Source organism: Anabrus simplex, chromosome 1 (genome assembly GCF_040414725.1).
Source record: "Anabrus simplex isolate iqAnaSimp1 chromosome 1, ASM4041472v1, whole genome shotgun sequence".
Lineage (NCBI taxonomy): Eukaryota > Metazoa > Arthropoda > Insecta > Orthoptera > Tettigoniidae > Anabrus > Anabrus simplex.
In genome coordinates this window covers 1,073,538,990-1,073,561,857 of record NC_090265.1, presented here as the reverse complement: position 1 = coordinate 1,073,561,857, position 22,868 = coordinate 1,073,538,990, and the positions used below count along the sequence as shown (strand labels likewise).

General features: G+C 39.0%; 1 protein-coding gene across 5 annotated transcripts in view; it reads left to right on the top strand.

Annotated features, from left to right (window-relative positions):
- LOC136857995 (uncharacterized) overlaps positions 1-22,426 on the top strand; it is a 310,013-nt gene extending 287,587 nt beyond the window's left edge. For all 5 annotated transcript variants that reach the window (XM_067137167.2, XM_068225398.1, XM_067137165.2 and 2 more), the window contains one exon: positions 22,059-22,426. Coding sequence is in view for 1 of the 5 variants with exons in the window: in XM_068225398.1 (XP_068081499.1) it covers positions 22,059-22,133 (75 nt within the window). In the remaining 4 variants the exon portion in view is untranslated. The remainder of the gene's footprint in view (positions 1-22,058) is intronic.
- Positions 22,427-22,868: the final 442 nt, after the last annotated feature.

Genomic DNA, 22,868 nt, shown 5'->3' with positions numbered 1-22,868 from the left:
TGTTGTCTCAAGTAGACTTTTTTCTTTCTACACAAATATTTTATTACTTTGCAAAAATCTACCGAGTTCTTCATTGGTGGAGAACGTAATTGTCTGGCAAGAATCTGTGTATGAACTGAGAGATTTTGTATGTTGGAGTATTCTGAAAATTTATAATTGGTCTAATTGGTACACCATCCATGCATAACTTAGGCAGTACCCTTACTCTTGGGAGTCTAGGATTCATGATTATAAGTTTGTTTACATCCTGGTCTTCGAGTATAAAGTTGCTCTCTTTAAACGCCCTTTTAGATTCTTTTAAACACGTGAGGTAGGGTCTTTTCCAACTGTGCTAAAAGTGTTGTTATTAAAAAAATGCTTCGGTTTTGTCAATGTAATCTACCTTACCTATTATCACTATGGTTCCCCATTTATCCACCTTCGTAACTATTATATCACTTAGTTTGATTTTTAATTCAAGATCTTTGTTAGATTTTGTTTTACCCTGAGAAGACTTCAACCCATTGATTAAGGTGGGAATTTTATTTTTTTTGCCTCATATCGCAAGTCATCTTGGACTTCCAGAGGGAGGCTTTGTATGGCCGTTTCTGTTTATGCTAATGTGATAATTAGGTCTTTTTCTCTGTTAGTACTGGGCAATTAAAATTAGGACCTTGACCTAGTGTCTGAATCTTTTCTACAGTGAAGCTAACTTTAGAAATGTTTTTTTACGGGGGTGGGTATTTATTGCGATCCAGTACTGAATTTGGCAACAATGTTTTTTTTTTGTTTTTTTTTTCCTCTTGGAACATTGCTTTTTAAATGTGCTAACTTATTGTTTAGTGCCTCTTGTTTCCTATCCAGTATAACTTCCATTTTTCCCTACAATATCTTTGAAGTGAGTCCCACTCCAAGGGTAACAGAGAATGGGGCTGATAGATGTGCCAAATACATTTCTTCATTAAGAATTTTTTTTTCCTTTACATGAATTTAATCCCTCTTTTTAACCAAATTTGATCAACCTTCTTTTGAGTTACATGCTGATGAATGGAGTGTGCTTTTCCTTTGGGTGCCATTAAGAAACTTAAGTACGAGATTTTTTTTAGACATTCTGTCAAAAACGCCCTACTTTTAGTTACCTTTGCCAATTTCCCCTTTAATCTAAATTACGTGTTCGCATCTTTTTTTGCCTGGTTGGTATTAGAATTGCAAACAATAAACCTCATTGTCCGTATTCTTAAATTTGTACTGGAGCATAATTCTTTTTTTTTTTTAATAATAATATTTACTGACAGAAAGGCCTTCCCAAGGGAATTTCGGTCTCTGGTATATTGGCCAGTATATACTTAGATCATCTTGAACACACACTAAGCATTGGTCAAATTGGATGCATTACATGAATGACACGTACGCAATAATAGATCACAAGCTTGATGACAGTAATAACATTTTAAACACTTTAAATACCCTAGACATAAAATAAAATTCACTTTAGAGGATGAAAGGGAGGGATCTTTAAACCTTTTGGTTATTACTACAATTCAGAATAGTAAGTTTTCCATTTAAAATACATAGAAAACCTACTTCCGTGTTAACTACAATAAAAAATAGTTCTCCACTCCCAATGCACAAAACAAAAATCAGCTTATTACAGTTTCGTTCATTGAGCCTTCAACATGCCCTTGTCAAAACCCGAGCAGGAAAAGGAACTTTCATTTATTCGGAAAGAGCCTTGTTATAATGGCTTCAGTGCAAATGTCACATTGAAGATAATTAGCAAGTTTACAGGTAAACCAGCAATCAAATTTGTCAGTAGAATAAAAAAAATATTGAAAAATATGTCAAGTTCATATTTAACAACACTAATGTCTATGCATTGACACACTTGTTCAAGAAGCATATTTACAGAATTGCCTTTTCCACAAATAACAACATGAAACAAGTTTTCAATCATAATACCATAGATTTTCAAAGGAGAAAAAATGTTTAGACTCAGGAATTTACAAGTTGACATGTTCCCATTGTAAAACGACATTCGTTGGACAATCTGGATGTAGTTTTACCATAAAGTACCAAGAACACATTAATGCTGAGAAACATAGAATATTCTCAGCCATGGGGGCTCACATGAGCTTGACAGGCAAACATTTTACAAGTATTGAACAAGATATTATCATAATGAATAAATTGAATAAGGGTAAATTAATGAAAACTTTTGAAACATACATATCTATTTGGACCAGCTAGTCAATCAATCAATCAATCAGTCAATCAATCAATCAATCACTACTGATCTGCATTTAGGGCAGTCGCCCAGGTGGCAGATTCCCTATCTGTTGTTTTCTCAGCCTTTTCTTAAATGATTGCAAAGAAATTGGAATTTATTGAACATCTCCCTTGGTAAGTTATTCCAATCCCTAACTCCCCTTCCTATAAACGAATATTTGCCCCAATTTGTCCTCTTGAATTCCAACTTTATCTTCATATTGTGATCTTTCCTACTTTTAAAGACACCATCCAAACTTATTCGTCTACTGATGTCCTCCCACGCCATCTCTCCACTGACAGCTCGGAACATACCACTTAGTCGAGCAGTTCGTCTCCTTTCTCCCAAATCTTCCCAGCCCAAACTTTGCAACATTTTTGTAACGCTACTCTTTTGTCGGAAATCGCCCAGAACAAATCAAGCTGCTTTTCTTTGGATTTTTTCCAGTTCCTGAATCAAGTAATCCTGGTAAGGGTCCCATACACTGGAACCATGCTCTAGTTGGGGTCTTACTAGAGACTTAAGGCAGGATTCCACTGAGGCAACATTTGGACGACATGGAGCATGCGGCTGGCAACAAATGTTGCTCTTTGTAGCATGCGGCTTGTTGTCAGTCGGGCACAAAAGATGTGGTATGCTACATGTGTTGCCGGGTGTAGCATGTGTCACTTGTGGAGACTTGTCGCCAACTACAAACGTTATTCCATCAAGGCAACCAAGACAACAGTTCCTCACTCGACTTTGACCAGCTGGTGACAGCTATACTTCCTTGTTTCGAATTTCTCAACATATCATCTCACGAATCATCCCGGAAATGTGCATGGCCCGGAGTGATCCAAGCTGATAAGGCATGGGGCCCTTGGCAAACAAACCACGTCGGAATTTTCAAGAAGCGAAAGCCATTAGTGATGATTTTTTGGAGTACTTTGTCAGATGAAGGTCGTGTTCCATTACAGAATCTGTGTGCCTAGAGGTACGGGAAGATTTAGAAACTTCTTGTTCACTGGAATTTAATGATATTTTTAAAAATTAAAATGTATCAGTTTTAAGCAGAATATCCTAGGCTAACCCTATTTTGATTATTTTACCCCCTTATAGTTCATATTTCTAATACAGTTATACTAGGATAATTAAAGAACTCGTGGCAATTATGACAATAAGTAGACAAAAATACCATGGCACTACAGCCCTTGAAGGGCCTTGGCCTACCAAGCGACCGCTGCTCAGCCCAAAGGCCTGCAGATTACGAGGTGTCGTGTGGTCAGCACGACGAATCCTCTCGGTCGTTATTCTTGGATTTCTAGACCGGGGCTGCTATCTCACCGTCACATAGCACCTCATTTCTAATCATGTAGGTGAGTGGACCTCGAACCAACCCTCAGGCCCAAGTAAAAATCTCTGACCTGGCCTGGAATCAAGTCCGGGGCCTCTGGGTAAGAGGCAGGCACGCTACCCCTACACCACAGGGCCGGCAATGAGTAGACGTAGTGAGGAAGAAAAAGACTACGATGAAACAGTGTTGGAAGACTGCGTAATTAGAGTAACGGCGAAGAATATCCAAATAAAAAGTAGATTAATTGTTGTGTGTTAACAGTGTAGAAAAGAAAACCATTTGTTGTTATGCTATTAAACGATGTGTTTACGAGAAATCCATAGGAATGGAAATGCCATAATATACTGATATGTAGAATTTATTATTACTATTACTATTATTGTTCGTTGTTTATTATTATTATTATTATTATTATTATTATTATTATTATTATTATTGTTGTTGTACAATAATGTTATTGGCTTCAAGTCCCACTAACTACTTTTACGGTTTTCTGAGTCACCGAGGTGCCGGAATTTAGTGCAGCAGGCGTTATTTTACGTGCCAGTAAATCTACCGACATGAGGCTGATGTAGGTCTACTAGAACACCTTCAAATACCACCGGACTGAGTTTGAATCGAACCTGTCAAGTTTATTATTGTTGTTGTTGTAGTTAGTACTATGATGTCATTAAATTCTATTTTAATAGTTATCTCTAATTTATTTATTTCTAGTGCAAACTATTGCCAGTACTAATAAGGATAAAACCAGGAACTGAATAATAATGATGATGATAATAACCCTTTCAGACCTGAAAGGAAACTGGAGGTGTGAATTTTTGTTTGTATGTCAAAAACTGACTAAAATGCTCCTCAATACACATATTGATAGTTTATTTTACAAAATAAAAACTAACATCCGGAAAACAGGACCCACACAATTGTGCGTATCAAAATTCAAAACCTCGTTGTATCACGTACGATGGTGTAGCTTCAAAATTTATGTTCACTAACCAATGTACACACTTCATTGAATATATTCCGGTATTCAGTAAAGCTTCTAGATTAATATAAACGCAGTAAATAAATACTTACTTTCGGCACTACTGCTTCCTGCCATCTCGCCGATCAACTGTGCTTTTTAAACTCTTCTTCCTTCGCCCTGGCGGTCAAGCGCATACTAAAATCAATTGAAATACACGCCACGTGTCCTGCACAATCACTGCAGACCGGTGTAGCACCGAAAAAACATCAAATACGGTCAGGGATAACTAAAATACGAACCCGCACAATTGTGCGTACTCGGTCTGAAAGGGATAATAATAATAATAATAATAATAATAATAATAATGGCTTTGCGTCCAACTATCTACTTTTACGGTTTTTGAAGAAGCCGAGGTGGCGCAATTTAGGCCCGCAGGAATTCCTTTAAGTGCCACCGACACGAGGCTGACGTATTTGAGCACCTCCAAATACTACCGGACTGAGCCAGGATTGAACCTGCCAAGTTCGGGTCAGAAGACCAGCGCCTCAACTCTCTGAGTTACTCAGCCTAGTGGGCATTGAATAAATCACAATTTGATTTACAAAAGTTCATAAGCAGTTAACTTATTTCATTTATTAGAGGAAAACAGTAGCAAACAATCAATTCACCTCACGTTCCTCATTGTAACCTGACGTTTGGAGCATCGATGTCAAGAAGTTTTCATTTTCTGAATTTTTTTGCTCTCAGTGGAAAGCTGAACGCATTTTTTAAGTTTTCTTCAGTTTGTGGACACTGCAGTCATATTTTTCTGGGGGCCGTTTTAACATATGCTTTCTTTTCTACTGTTTTTATAATCACTCAATGTTACATTCCGCAATTCCGGAGCATTGTGATAATCCCCAATTAAATTCGCAGTGTTTTCAATAGCCCACTTCATCTTGTCGCACGGCAATTGAAGCACCAATCCACACAGTGTTGGATCCCGGGCGACACTGTTCGACAAGCATATTTTTGAGGCATGCGGCCCCAGAGACTGTTCGACAGATGGCAACATGTCTCATGCCACACAGCCGCACGCTACATGTCGTACCGTGTTTCTTCAATTGAAAGTCAACTGCAGCATGCTTCACTGTCACATGCTCCATGTCGCCCAAATGTTGCCTCAGTGGAATCCCGCCTTTACATGCACTCTCCTTTACATCCTTACTACAACCCCTAAAAACCCTCATAACCATGTGCAGAGATCTGTACCCTTTATTTACAATCCCATTTATGTGATTACCCCAATGAAGATCTTTACTTATATTAATACCTAGGTATTTACAATGATCCCCAAAGGGAACTTTCACCCCATCAACACAGTAATTAAAACTGAGAGGACTTTTCATATTTGTGAAACTCACAACCTGACTTTTATCCCCGTTTATCATCATACCATTGCCTACTGTCCATCTCACAACATTATCGAGGTCATTTTGCAGTTGCTCACAATCTTGTAACTTATTTATTACTCTGTACAGAATAACATCATCTGCGAAAAGCCTTATGTCTGATTCCACTTCTTTACACATATCATTTATATATATAAGAAAACATAAAGGTCCAATAATACTGCCTTGAGGAATTCCCCTCTTAATATTTACAGGGACAGATAATGCTTCACCTACTCTAATTCTCTGAGTTCTATTTTCTAGAAACAGAGCCACCCATTCAGTCACTCTTTTGTCAAGTCCAATTGCACTAATTTTTGCCAGTAGTCTTCCATGATTTACCCTATCAAATGCCTTAGACAGGTTAATCACGTCAATCAACAAGGATAAAAATTTTAATGATATGTTCGAATATAGGAATCCCCTTTATGAACACATTTTAAATTTATTTGAAAATATTAGGCAGGAAGCATGACAATCTAGTGAATAGCAAAAAATGGGTCAAGTCCCCAGGTTCCAAATCAGTATCTTCCTCCCCCCTCTACCCGCCTCCTTGCAATAGTGAGCAGGTTCCAACTACCACACACCATTACTACACTATGCTTAAAGCCAGAGCTACGGGTGTGAGACCACTCCCCAGTAGCTGGACAAACACTCACATTGCCATTTTCATTCCTTGGTTGCAGATCAAGTTGCAAACTAACAACCTCACCAGTACAATCAATTGCATAACATCTCACTAAATTGCTCAATGAAGTTTTAAATCCACATGATATACGACAAGTCTCATCACATTTGAGACAATCAACAACTTGTCAAAGGATATAGTGACACAAAAGGACGCTTTATACATCTTAGTTTTTAACAATCTGAGATTACAAGATCATTCTTAGACTCTTTCAATGGACATTTGGACATGTTGTTACGTTTAGTTTTTAAGGAACAAAACTTTTTAAATTAGTGGATAGATATAGTCACCCCTCCTTACACACACACACACACACACACACACACACACACACACACACACACACACACCCACACCTCTCCCCTGTTCATCATATAATCAATTACGTATTTGCTTAAGGCAAAATATATTGTATCGGTTAGGTGGAACAATTGTTCTTGATTTATCCAGCAATCATTCTCGCTACTTTCATGACTGTTACTTCTAATTTATGAATGAGATATCCCAAGTCCACCCAGCTTTCACTTCCATAAAGCACAGTTGGTCTGAAAACATACTGAGGTAGAGATAGTTTTGTCTGGGAGCTGTCTTCCTTCTTACAGAATACTGTCGATCGCAAGTGCAAGCACATGCATTAGTTTTACTGCACCTTGATTAAATCTCACTTACTAAACTACCACCCTGGGAGAACACACATCCTAGATACTTGAAACTATGTATGTGTTCCAGCTTTGTATCCGCAATTTGATATTCTGTTTTTTTGGATTTCTTATCTACTGACATTGATTTAGTCTTGGAAAGGCTAATTTTCATATCATACTGATTGCACCTATTATCAAGTTCCAAAATATTAAACTGCAGGCTTTCAGCACAATCTGCCATTAAGACCAAGTCATTGGCATACACCAAACTAGCTGCTACATTTCTACCCAACTGAATCCCTCCCTGTCACTTCATACCTTTCAGTAGATGGTCCATGACAACTATGAACAACAAAAAGATTACAGCCTTGTCCAACCCCTGTAAATACCTTGAATCAAGAACTCATTCTCACTGCAGCCCAATTGTCCACATAAATCCCTTTGATTGATTATCATAATCTACTCTTAATCTCATTGTCCCCCAGTATGGCAAACATATTTTCACTCAGTACTCTGTAATATCTCTTCTCTAGATCTACAAAGTATAAACATAACTGTCTATTCGTCTCGTAGCATTTTTCAGTTACCTGGCGCGTACTGAAAACCTGATCCTGACAGCACCTCTGTGATCTGAATCCCCACTGGTTTTCACCCAACCTACTCTCAACCCCTGATCGCACCCTCCCTTCCAAAAATCCCAGTGAACACCTTGCCTCATATACTAATCAGTAAGATACCTCGATAGTTGTTGCAATCCTTCCTGTTCCCTTGTTTACAGATGGGTACAATTACTGCTTTTGTCCAATCAGAAGTTACCCTACTAACATTCCATGCTAACCTTATTAATTTGTGAAGCCATTTCAACCCTGCCTTCCCACTATATTTCACCATTTCAGTTCTAATTTCATCCATTCCTGCTGCTTTATGACAATGGAATTTATTGACCATCCTTTCCACTTCCTGAAGCGTAATTTCACCAACATCTTTTTCCTCCTCCCTATGAGCTTAGTTTTTTCACAAAGTCACCAGAAAATATTTCCTTTTACGTTGAGAAGATTTTCAAAATATTCTTTCCACCTGTCCAGTGATACTCTGGAATCTATTATGAGTTCATCTGATTTACCCAAAATACTATTCATTTCCTTCTTTTCATTCATTTCATTCTTTATTACTCTCCGGAAGGGTTTTTCTGCTGCTCGACCTAGCCTTTCCAGATTATTACCGAAATCTTTCCAGACCTCTTTTTAGATTCCACAGCTATTTGTTTTTGGTCTGTTTCCTTCATCTACGTACAATTCCCTGTCTTCATCAGTCCTTGTTTGGAGCCATTTCTGATACGCCTTCTTTTTACGTTTACAAGCTGCTCTCACTTATCATTCCAACAAGATGTTCACTTTTCCCCATCCTTACACACAGTTGTTCCTAAACATACCCTCGCTGTTTCTACTACAGCATGCTTGTAAGCCACCCTTCTCTTTATATCTCCTGAACCTGCTTACTGTCCATTTTTCAGAACTTTTCACTAATCGTATCCAAATACTTCTGTCTAATTTCTTCATCCTGGAGATTTTCTACCCTTATTTGTCTGCAGACAGATGTCCATTTTTAATGTCCTACACCTAGAAATACTTAGTTCACTGCAGATCAGATTGTTGTCCGTCATTGAAAAATCCTCAGAAAACCCGCATATTTCCAACAGATTTCCTGAATTTGAAGGCGATTACGATATAGTCTTTTATTGATGTGGTACCCCTACCCTCCCATGTGTAGCAGTGAATAGCCTTATGCTTGAAGAATGTATTCGTAACTGCTAATCCCATATTAGCACAGAAGTCCAGCAAATGCTTCCCATTACTATTAGCTTCCATATCTTCCCCACATTTACCAATCACCCTTTTGTATCCATGAGTTCTATTTCCAACTCTCGCAATGAAATCGCCCATTGGCACTATCCTATCCTTGCTGTTTAACCTTACTACGATGTCACTCAATGCTTCATAAAACTTGTCAATTTCATCCTCACCTGCACCCTCATATGGTGAATACACTGAGACAATTCTCGTTCTTATTCCTCCAATTGCCAAATCTACCCACATTATTTGCTCATTTATGTGCCTAACAGAAACTATGTTGCATGCATTAGTATTCCTGATGAGCAGTCTTATCCCGCACTCTGCCCTTCCATATTTAACACCTGTCAACTGCAGTTTATAATCTCCTATCTCTTCCTTGTCATCTCGCCTTACCCAAGTATCATTAACTCCTAACACATCCACTCTTTGCTTACCCAGCTGGTTAAACTTTCTTTTTTCCATAATCCCTATTAATTTTGAGGGCTCCCCATTGAATTCCATTTTGTTCGCCGAGTTGTTGCTAAGTAATCTCTCTCCTATCTAATGGGAGTGAGACTCCGTTACTCCCAGAGGTCCGAGGCTTACTTAAAATGTTTTGAGTGTGCTCGATGAAGATTCTGTGAAGCAGAATGCTACCATTACTTACACATAGTCCAAGTGGGAATCTCTCCTCACATGGGTTAGGGATCTCCTGCATTGTATAGTCCTAGCTGTCTGAGCACAGGAAGGGGCATGACTCAGAATATGTCCGAGATGCCTACTTCCATTCCACAGCAACTGGTATCCCGACTCTTAGGACTACTTACTAGGCCACTCAGCCATTGCCCATGGTTCACAAACTAGGATGTGACTGCAGTAACCCACACCACAAAGAGGTCGTAAAACTCATTCTCATCTTCTAAGTTTTCACACTGCGCATCTGAGATGAAGACTAGAGCGAGAAGAGAGGTATGGTATGAGCCGAGGAGACAAACAGGTGGGTGGCTGTGGGGAAGTAGCCTGTAGCCAAGGCCACATTCCAGTGGATTCTAGCCACTCTAGTGAAGGTTCTTCACTCCGCCTCAGTACCATGTATAATCACCACTGGCATAGTTCAGGTTTCTGACATGCTGTGGCATGCTTGCAATCAGTAAAGTGAAGTAACTTCAAGGAAGAAGGTCTTATTCTTTCTGAGTAATGCTAATGAGGCCTGGGAGTCTGTGCCTAGCCATGAGGTCAGGAGCATGCAGCTGTGAGCTTGCATCCGAGAGATAGTGGGTTCGAATCCCACTATCAGTAGCCCTGAAGATGGTTTTCCGTAGTTTCCCATTTTCACACCAGATAAATGCTGGGGCTGTACCTTAATTAAGGCCACAGCCGCTTCCTTCCAACTCCTAGCCCTTTCCTATCCCATCGCCGCCATAAGACCTATCTGTGTCGGCACGACGTAAAGCCACTAGCAAAAAAAAAAAGTGTCTATGATTAAAAATGGCCGTTTTCAATCTGTCCCATGCATGCTCAGTGCAGTTCATGGCCAGTGAATTCTCTGGCCAATTCACATGGTAAGATACCCGCCTCTCTCATGAAGTTCCTCGCTGATGCGCCTCCATTAGGATGAGTATTGTCATCAATGAAACAAATTCAGCATTATATTCATCCCTAAAGGATTGTACAGATTATTGAAGAATTTCATTGGTATACCACTGGGCAGTTAACGTCCCTTGAATTGGTATCAAAGGTGTGCGACAGCCACGCATAATTCCAGCCCAAAACATTACACCACTCCCTCCATATGCATGCACCTCTTGAATATGTAGTACTTTCCACCACGTCCTTTATTTTTCCATACCCTTTGTCATTGTTTATCTGGCCTAAGTGATATCCGTGTTTCATCTGTAAACATGACATTGCACCATTCACTTAACCCCTATTAAGATGTTAGATGACCATATTCTCTTTTTAGCACAATGATGATTCTACAGATGAACGTGTCAAAATGAGCATAATTGGGCTCTATGCAGCCAATTGTGTACAGTTTGTACAGATACATGCACCATGGTTGCCCTCAGTAATCCATTTTGCAATTGTTGAACAGTCAAAGTTGGTCTTCTCTGTGCTATTACATGGATACACTGATCTTGACATGGCGTTGTCACTCTTGGTCTCTTGTGTTACTGTTTCCACTTTTTTGATGCTGCACTTCGGGTATCCCCTATGATATATGATACTGCTGCTTATGTATTCCACCCTGAATCAATGCCTCAACTCTGGCTTAGTCAAACTGGGAAATATGCATTGCACATGAAAGGTAAACACAAACTGGAGCTCATACTGCACTGTATACACTATCTCCAGTCTTCATCTGAAATGGCATAATTCACTTCAGGCTCAACACAGACCATAGGCAGTGTCATTTGCTGTATTATAAACAAGCAAATTAATAACTTGTGTGTATACAGTGCTCTTTACACACGTAATGTAATTTGTAGAAAAAGTACTTTTGTTGCAACTGATTGAGGAACACAATACTAGACAAACTTCCCGTACGAATGGCACACAACTTACTTTTTTGAGAAAATATCAATGACCTTCCTATATAACTTTTGCTGAGTTACACAAGTTATCATCATCATCATCATAGAACCCCTCCAGCATGCCGGGCAGGGTGGTATTGAACGAGTCTTCGCCATCGTTGTCTGTCCAGAAATGCCTCACCACTGACTCCCACTCTTCTCTCCACATCCTCTCTCAGCTGGTGTAGCCATCTCTTCCTAGGTCTTCCCATTGGCCTTCTTCCTTCAGCTCTTCTTTCTAGGCATGCATGTAGTGTCCTCATGCGAGGCATTCACTTTACATGTCTATACCATGTTAGTCTCAAAGTCCTTAGCTTCTCTTTTATTGAGCCCACTTCCAGTTCCATTCTGATATCATTGTTGCGGTGTTTATTGGAGGGTAGTTCATAGAAATTTTCATTTTACATGCTTGCAATTTACTAACTTCTCTCTCTTTCAGTATACATGCTTCTAGACTGTATAAGAAAACAGGCACAAAGTATGACTTCAAGTCATCTTGGTTCTCGTGGGCACTTTGTTATCCCAAAGTAGATGTCTTACGAGGTTGTAGAACAGAGGTGCTCAGCTGGGCACCCGTTGAGGCCAGCCCACTGCGGCCAGGCTGATGTGACGTAAATGCGAACAGATTACGTAGTAAGCATACGTCACAGTGAATCGAGAGAGTGAACTCACTTTGCAAGAAAGAGAGGGAACATTGACGTTCAATTGTGATTACGAAGCACTCCGCTACTCAGCAAAATGCTGATTGGGGTACAGTATTTAAAATAAAAGACTATAATCACAAAAGAAACCTGACCTTTTCCAGATATTCTGGTTTGATTTATACCGTGCTCGATATAAACAGCCAGTTTTATTATATTTATTTGTTCAAAGAAAACTGACGCGTTATAATTTTTATGTTACAGTCTACAAAGATACAGGGTTTAAGCGTACAAGCTATAATTTACAATTCCTTGGATGGGAATGACAGTATTTCCATTTAAAGAAAAGTAAAATTCCTGTTATTCATTAAGCAAAAAATAATATAATTACGTAACTCAACAAGTTTACTGCTTGATTTTGCACAGTATTGTTGTGTTGTGTGACTTTCCCTGTTCATTGAATTTCTGAAAATAGTATTTAAAGTTTAACAGGCGTCCGATGATAATAGCTAGCCTGTAAATAATGAGAGAGACTTTCATCACAAGAGAGGACATAGCAGGATTAAAATACAACAATAATGTAAATTTATTTACCAGATAGATGTACTGTACAATATGCCTTCAAATAAATAACCTCACTGATTATATTCCCAGTGAGCATGATTGGATTGTTTGTGAGTTTATCAGATAATTTAAACCCAAACAACCACAAGTCACATCTTATCCACCTTAACTCCTTATTATATAAGAAATGTTTCTAAAGCACCTCTTACAATGTAATAGTGAAAATTGTAATTCATTACATACATTATACAAATATTTGAGGTTGTAGGCCTTACTCTTTATTGTGAAAATGAAAATGAAAACCTACAACCTGTTTTCCAGTGATTGACTGGGTCAGGGATGTAATGAATGAAGCATATATAGGCTGTTAGTACGATGGGGTCGCCACTCCCAAAGTGATTTATTAATGAATGAGATGCAATGAAATGAGAATGGAGAGTGTTGCTGGAATGAAAGATGACAGGGAAAACCGGAGTACCCAGAGAAAAACCTGTCCCGCCTCCGCTTTGTCCAGCACAAATCTCACATGGAGTGACCGGGATTTGAACCGCGGTATCCAGCGGTGAGAGGTCGATGCGCTGCCGTCTGAGCCACGGAGGCTCCACACTCTATTGTATCCGATCAAAATACATAAACTGCAATGAACATAAATATTTCTTACAAGGTAAATTGAGAATGACATGGATTTCTGCCCTCTTTCTTTCATTACTTTCTGCCTCCATTTCAAATTTGGGTATCATCGCAATGATCGAGGGTGACTGGGAGAATTTCACCCAACCTTCACGGCCTGTGATGTAGCCACAACGTCACTGTCAGCCTCACAGTGCTGGGCACCCACGGGACGGAATGCCCAGCATGAGCACCTCTGTTGTATAAGTTGGAACTGCGAGCCATTCTGTTTACTATTTCATCTGTAGTACCCCTGCCGGAAACCATACTCACAAAATATTTTAATACCTGTACACATTTAATGTTTTCACCCTCAAGCTTTATGTAGCAGCCAGTATCTTTCCTACTCATTTTCAGTGTAACAGTTTTTGTTGTGTTAACCTTATCCTTGCCTATGACATATCCAGGTACTCCCAGTTCTCTGAGGCACTTACATATGACTGGTCTAGGCACCCGATTGTATGCCTTTTCTGGTCTAAGAATACTACAATTGAGCCTTTCCCTCTCTCCGAGTGCTGTTCCATTAACATCCTTAGGGTGAAGATCAGGTCTGTTGTTTTTCTGTTGGTTCTAAATCCATGCTATTCTTCTTCCAGGATAGGTTCTACCACTGCTCACAATCTGCTTTCAATAATTTTTTCCATTATTTTCAGACCATGGGGAGAAGTATGATACTCCTATAGTTGGCACACTTTCTTCTGCATCCTTTTTTAAATAAAATTGTAATAACTCTGGAACCCAATTTTCATACCATATTGCTCTCAAAGTTCTGTATAGCACTGCAGGTATACCCGCTGCTTTGATTATGTCAACAATAACTTCATTGATGCCAGCTCCCTTACTACTTTCCATCCTTTTTTTTTTTTTAAGGGCAATTTCTACCTCAGACCAAGTAATTGGATCATCATCTGTCCTCCAGCTTTCCTCCACCTCTTCACTAGTTTCTCCCTCGCTCAGGGGTGTATTGAAATAGATTTGAAATAGGTCTTCATTTCATATTTCTTTTTTTCTCCTGACTACATTCCCATTTACTGTTTCTAATTCTGTGATGTCCTCTTTGTCAGGTCTATTGCTTTTAACCAGGCTGTACAGCATCTTCATGTTTCCTTTACTACGAGGCTATTCCCAAAATAAGGTCTCCTATTTTTTTATAAATACAGAACTCTGTTCGTGTGGCTGTTGGTCACAATATTGTGAAGAGTGTTTCCCGCGCTCGCATATAAACGTGCGCACGCCGCGCTGAGGCACTCGGTCTTGGCTTAGCAGCTGTTGAGAATGGAGCTCCCGTTGGATGTTACCGCCAAGTGCATAGATGTCAAAAATGTTCGTAACTGGTGTAGAGAGTTTGCAGCCGGTCAGACTTAAATTCACAACAAACAAAGGAGCGGGAGACCGTCAATTTCCATCAAGACAGTCGTGAAGGTTGAGCAAATCATGCGTGAAGATCAGCGGATCACTCTGGATGATCTCTGCACTTTGGTTCCTGAGGTTTCCCAAAGTGCGGTTCACAGAATTTTAACAGCAAAGTTAAAATACCGGAAGGTGTGCGGAAGATGGGTGCCAGCACACGACAAGGTGAAAGATGAGGTTCATAACTTCCTGAACAGTATGGCGGCAAGCTGGTATGACATGGGCATACAAAAACTGTCACTGCGTCTACAAAAATGCATTGACCGAAATTGTGATTATGTAGAAAAATAGCTAAATGTTCAAGCTGTAAAATGATGTAAACCATTGTAGAAATAAACAGGTCCATGTATTTATAAAAAAATAGGAGACCTAATTTTTGGGATTACCTTCATATCTTCCTATAGTTTTTGGGCAAATTCACCCCAATCTCTCTCAATCCTTTTTACTTCTAATTTCCTATTTCAGTATTCTTGGTCTTGCTTTTGTATTTTCTCCTCTGTCAGTTGACTGTTGTCACAATTTCTGGCTCTTTTGATATCCCTCACTTTCATGAACTTATTTTGTATTTCTATTGCCTCTTTCACTCTGTCATTTCACTAGGACATCTTTTTTTTTATTTTGCTTTCCTGCTTGTTCTTCCACACACTTCTTCTGTACTGCTGATGAAACGTTTAAAATCATTCCATTCCACATCACTATAGCTGGACTCAGATATTGGTAACATGCTTTTGATCATTTCTTGGAACTTCTGTTTACGGACCTTGTCTTCTGCACTTGGATTCCTGTCAGGTCAGTCACCAGAAGCTTATGGTCACTATCAAGACATTCACTAGGAATAGCTTTCACATCTCACACTCGTTCTCCACACCTCAGGTCAATTGTCTTGTAAACTATTACTGAATTATAGCTAACATCCCAGCTGTACTGTGTTATTTTACGACTTCCTTTCATCTGGAACCATGTGACTTTATTGGCAAGTTATTCCTTACAAATGCCCTACCACATAACATGCCTAATCCCACAATATTCCAAACTTTTTTTGAGGTGTATTGTATTCTATGAACAGGACAGGCTGAGGACTTGGGTTCGAATATCAGATTGACCTTGATATAAAACACTTTCTGACACCATTAAATTCTTACTCTAATTTATTTAAACAGACTATCAGTATATCCTCCCAATAATATTACATCACACCTGTAATTATTCTCTTCTCAATATTATTTTTAAATAACCAGTTTATCAGTCTCCGACTTCTTTGGAAAATACACACACTTTTATGATTCACTATACAACATTTCTAAATACCCTTCAATCTTTAAAGTCTCTTAACTAGTTGATACTTATCTCGGGTTTTAAAGCTTCTTTCTTTTGCTTCTTTATTGAATTCTCGTTGTGGTGTTCCTCTGAATCTTCCCTGACAGTTTCAGGACTCGAACACAGAACTCTAAGGTGAATACTATATGAAGTTACAGTCTCCTTCAAACACTCAGTGAGTTCTCTACTTACTGTCTGTGTACTTTGCCCTGTGGGACACTGCTAACCAGTTCTACTGCCTGACAGTCTTAATTGCTGCCTAATTTGAATAACTTCTTATACTGTTGTCTTCACTAACTGATGGCAGGCTCAACTACTGCCTGATCTGACTAACTCCATATACTGCTATCTTCACTGACTTCATTCTACAGAGTCTGTTCTCTGCCAAGTGATCTAGTGTCCATCCCTTCCCAAGAGAATGCTCCTTTCAAAGTTAACAGAATAACTGCCCGAATGACACCAGAATTATGACCAAGAATGACCACCAAGAATAACCTCAGAATGACACAGAATGACCAAGAGGCTCCCTTGTCACTCCCCTTTATCTCTTCTCTGAGTTTCTTGAACAAGTCATTCCCTACTACTGTGTTCCCTCACATCACTGATCTGTTAGCTTCCTATTGGTTACTTCAAGTGTGATCCCACCCGTCTCATGGATGTACATGTGACTGGTGACCTTCCCAAGATTCCTTCTGGAAAGAATTATTACACCACAGCATGCGTTCTTATTTTTACAGGGCACCTTGCTACGTGACTAACAACAGGTTTGGTTTTTCCTGGTCCACCCACTAAAAGCTTCTAACTATGACCTTCTAGTCTGTTTACTTGTTTCTAAGACAAATATTCTGATTGCACAAGTTTGCCTCATTCTTAGCTCACTGAAATGTTCCAAGTTGAGACTAACTTTAAGAAATGCTTTTAATTATAATTGAAATTCTGCACTTATTCACTGCACTGATATTCTATTACACTTACTCACTCACTTCCACTGTTTTTTGCTGTATCTTCCCTTTATATAATACGCTTAAACTACTTGTGATTATTAGGGATTTCTGACTGGGAGGTCATGGATCGAATCTCGTTCGATGCGCTCGCCCCATGATTTCCCACGGAAGGACGTATTGCGAATTGGTGCTCGCGACAGTATATTTTGGGACAGGGGGGCTGAACCCCATAATGTCCCATCTGGGTATGGCCTTGCAGAAGAGGAAAGATTAATCTTATGGAAGGTAATGAGAGAGGTTTCACCAACAGTTTTTAAGATAATTCCCTCTGAGTGCGATGGCTTTTATGAATAATTATTGCTTCATGTGATGATTATCAGAAGTTGAAACCGCTCTCTTGAATGGTTCAGTAAAGTACTTATATCTTGAGGTTGCAGTTGAAAGTTGTACAATTACAAGGAGTTAACATGGACCCATTATATGAAGAATTTGAGAAGTAAAAAACAGTTTTAGTGAGTATGCCAGTAAAGACAGTGATGTTTCAAAGTGGGTAAAATTCTTCACACCAGCACATAATGAAAGAGTGCCTAATATTTTAAAAGTTGTAGGATTTTCCAAAGTACACTGGGATCTTATTAATTTAATAAAAATGAGTATTGAATTGTTAAATGATGCAAAATCATTTGCAAAGTATGAGTAACAAAAGTATTGTGGTGATTCTGTAACTAAGGCTTTAAGATTTCACTGGGTAATATTCATTTTAGCTGCCCATCACCACTTCATTCACTGCTTCATATTATGGATAGAAAATTAGTGTTTGTTAAAAAAATAAGCGTGAATTAGTTATTGAAATGTGTTGATAAAAATTATTCCTTTATAATTTTTTTTTTTTTGTAAAACTGGTAATCCTACTTCAACTGGACAAGTATGTCCAGTGAGCTATTAATGAGAAGTGATCGCATTCACAGTGAGCCACTGCACACAATCCTAATACCGTCAGGATCGGAAGAAAACAAGAGTTGACCAAGAATGACATGCTTTTTCATTCTGTATGGGTTTGTGAAATTAATCCCAACGTATTCACAAACTATCATTGGAATCAAAGGGAAAATTTGAGTTATTACTAGTGAAACTGAGCAGCACTTATGTAGGAAGGTCATTGATAATTTCATCAAAAAGTGTGTGCCACTTGCAAGGGAAATTTGTCTAATATTGTGTTCCTCAATCAATTGCAATAAGTGTGTGTATAAAAATTACAGTACATATGTAGAGAGCACTGTATACAAGCAAGTAATTCAGTTGCTTGTTTGTAATACAGCAGATGTCGCTGTTGTGTTAAGCCTGGGGTGAACTATGCCATTCCAGATGAAGACTAGTGGTAGTGTATACAATGCACTGAGAGCTTCAGTTTGTGTTTATGTTTCATGTGCAATGTCTAATATTGTGTTCCTCAATCAGTGCAGTATCTGTATTTTCTTAATAAAGATGATTTTACTAAAGTAAAAAGCCTGCTTTCTTTATGCGACACACTCTATAAACAGTGACGTTTCATTGCTGGCCTCATACATGAAAAGTATTTATATATATTTCAAAATGAAAGTATGAATAACTGAACCAAGAAATTTTGTGAGAGAGAATGCACATATCAAAACATTTTTGCATCGCCTTGGGCTAAAGAGTTCGCGACTCTTTATAAAAGAATGAAAGAGAGACGTACAGAGGTACCATATCATCATTATTTATTGCCCAACAAAACAACAAATGAGAGCCTCGACAACAATTCAGTTTTGTTTTCTCAATTTGAGTTACTGAATACAGCACACACTAGTACCTTTAATACGAAGTAACACATCTCCTTGCATTAATGACCGTCCTCTAGTTCATGAAGGATGTAATATTGGTCCAAATTATCTCATTCCTCAATGGTAATTCAGCGTAGATCTCACAGACTGATTGGTGGGTCGTGGCATCCATAAACTGCCTTCTTTAATTCATCCCAGGCATGTTCGATAGAGTTCATGTTCATGTAACGTGGCACCCACTCTCGTCAAGTGATATCATCACAAAGTCATAAATGAGAACAGCACAATGGATGCGCACGTTATTGTCCACTAAAACACATTCTCCTCTAAAATTCTGGCGATACAGTGTCACTATGGGACACACAAGGTTGTCCCTGTATCGTTCAGCCGTGACATTGCCTTGGATCACTATGAGTGGTGTACAGTGGCCCTACATAATGCCATCCTTAAACATCAAGGGGCCACCACACGTGCTGGACAGTGTGTCTTGCGACGTGAAGCCTGACTAGATTGCATCGAAACATGTTACCAACGATTGTCAAGAACAAGGATTATGCAACAGTCATCGGTTACTTTTATGTCAATTCTGAAGAGACGATTCAACATAACATTGGACCCATTTGTACCGTGCCCCATGATGTCTAGGTTTTTGATCTGGATCTCGTCATGGGCATCGAGAGTGAAGTTGTGCCTCGTGCAACCTGTTTCTCACAGTTTGTAGCTGCACAAACATCATTATTCAGCATGGTGGCATTGCATTGAGGGTTCCTCAAAACTGAAATGGTCAACAACTGCAGTTGTAGTAGCCCTTGCATGACCTGTGGGAGGCAAATCATCAACAGTTTCTATACCCCTGTACCGCTTCAATGTTCGAACCACATCACTTTTGCTATGGCCCACACGTCAAGCAACTGCCCTTGTTAACCATCCTTCTTGACATAATGTGGTCGTGCATACACGTTCACATGTCGACACTGCATATCTTACCAACCTAGACACTCACTACCCTGCTTAGAACACACCTCTAATGCTTCCCCGCCCCTAGTACTTCAACTGAAATGCCATATAATCTCGAATACCACCCACCACCGAATAAAACCCACACCTTTATTTTGAAAGAACAAAATTTTTAAAAAATGTGAAGTCAAAATTATTTATAATCTTTACTAACACACATCAAATGATTAGAAAATACAAATAAAAGGAAACAAACCTTTCCAGAACGATATCCAACGAGGTCAGTCATCATCATCAGTACCAACTTCGGAACTTTCATCACCATCACCTTCCCACAAATGTCGTCATCGCTGCCATCCATAGCATTAGAAATGCTACATTTCCTGAAGCTCTTCCGTATGAGGTCTCCAGGGATACGACTCCATGCCGCCAAAATCCACAAACACAGTAGCTGAACTTCCGCGTGCTGAATGCGACCAGTTGGCGTCAGTGTGTGACTATCAGCCGACATCCATTCTGCATAGAGCTGTTCCAAGGCTGCTTTAAATGGACGGTTCACGTAGACATCCAGCGGCTGTAGCAGACGTCATCACGCCCGGAATGACTGCTAGGTCATTTTCCCATCCTTGATATGTTTTTTCACAGCGTCTGTTGTGTGGCCGCGGTAACTATCGAGAACAAGCAAGCTCTTTTGTCCCAATAATGCACCAGGGCGACGTTACCAGATACACTTTACCCAGTCTTCCACAAGTGAACTCTCCATCCAGTCGGAGTTCTGAGATCTGACGATAACACCAGCGGGTAGATTTTTAGGAAGCGTCTTTCGCTTGAGAACAATGTACGGCGGCAATTTAGTTCCGTCAGCAAGAATACACAATATTACCGTACACAGTTGTTTTTCATTACCACTTGTTCTAATGATAACACTTTTCGCACCCTTAACATTCATAGTCCTGTCCACTGGCATTTCAAAGTAGACTGGGGTCTGATCTGCATTGCAAATTTGGGAAAGCAAATGTGTATTTTCCTTCCGCAACCGAATTATGGGACGCTGAAACGACAATAACTTCTCATCATAGGCACCAGGAAGACACTGTGAAATTGAGGTACGCCTTCATATGCTCAACCCATTTCTTTTATAAAAATTACAAACCCATCCTCGGCTTGCCTTAAACCCTTCTGATGAAAGTTCCTTTGCGATCTCTAATGCCTTCAGCTGACACATTTCGGTTGACACACCATATCCCAATTCCCGCCTTTCTGTCACATATTTATAAAGTTTCTTTCAATTTCTGGAAACTGTACACTCAGTCTACGAAAAGCTCTACGATCACCACTACATGTTAATAGCACATTTTTCTTCTTTCTCCAATCGCGAATACACGATTCATTAATATCGTATTTCCTACCGGTGGCACGATTTCCAATAATTTCGGCTTCCTGAACTACTTTCAGTTTCTGACTCACAGTAAAAGATCGCAAATGCTTTGTGGAATTCACGCTGATACTCCGAGAACGTGTGCGAGATTGATGCCAAACGCGGAAGTAGCGTATACTGAGAGTGGAGAGAGCATTGTTGCCAAGCTGCGCCGGCGGTGATGCTCGATTTACGCGCATTCGGAAAGATAAATTTCCCAAAATTTTAAATAAGACCTGCACCCAATTTTGGAAGCGATATTTTCAATAAAACAGTGCGGGTGATATTCAAGATTATACGGTGCTACCTTCCATTTGAGCATGGTGTTCTGCCTGGGGTTGGGGTTCTTGTTGTATGTGAGTTGAGAGTACGATTACAAACATTGTAAGGGTAGTTTTTCTGATCTGCAAAGGACAGACCTTTACATGACACACAGGAATGATGCAAAACTTTTTAATGTAAATTTGCAGAGTCATTGTTACTTTGTTTTTCCATCTGAATACCAAGTCATTTTATAGCATATTTATTGGATATTTTGTTCTGGAATATCTTCCTCATATTCATTCCATATCAAGATAGGATGTTGGTATAATGAATTATTAAATAAAGTTTATGTTTCTTCTGTTTTCAGGAATGCTCTTCAAGACAACATCTTAGTAGTTCTACTGAATCCAAGAAGTTTTTTTTAGAACTATTCAGTATGTAGTTGTGGTATTCCGTGATGTAAAAAAAGGAAAATGGCAGTGCTTAGTTCGATATTATTGGAAACTGTGATACTATTGTACCTCTGGGTCGTAGACGAAGTGAATTGGACAAACTTATGTTCATGAACCTTTTGTAATAGCGAATAACATGAATTTTAACATACTGTTATGACATTATCATGACGTAGTTTTAAGTACAAATTTTAAAACTACCGATATGTAATATATTTATGAACAAGAGACAGGATGAAGTGTGTTGCCTTGTGAATAAAAATATGCTTCATATTGTTGAATACTTATGAAGTAGTACAGGGATAAAAACTACAGAACAAGGGATGGAAACCAATTTAATACTAATGTATAGAATCCATTACAAAAGTACACAGTATTCCCTGCACGTGTTAGATATATAATTTGGTGTGTAGATACTGAACCAGCACTCGTATGTTAGGGTTGCCAGGTCTCCTGTATTTTACCCATCTCACATATACGACATATTTGATAATGTTTTCTCTCGTGTTTCATAAAGTTTTATTTATTTATTCATTCATTCATTCTAACATTTCCGTATCACAAGTACGAAGGATGAGTTTTCCACCTAATCAATACTTTTTATACAAAATGTTTAAAATTATCTACATTTTGTAAATAAAGTATTGATTAGGTGCAAAACTCATCCTTCAAACTTGTCTTCTTAAATTATCAATACGGACAATGAAGCTGATAGATTATAGTAT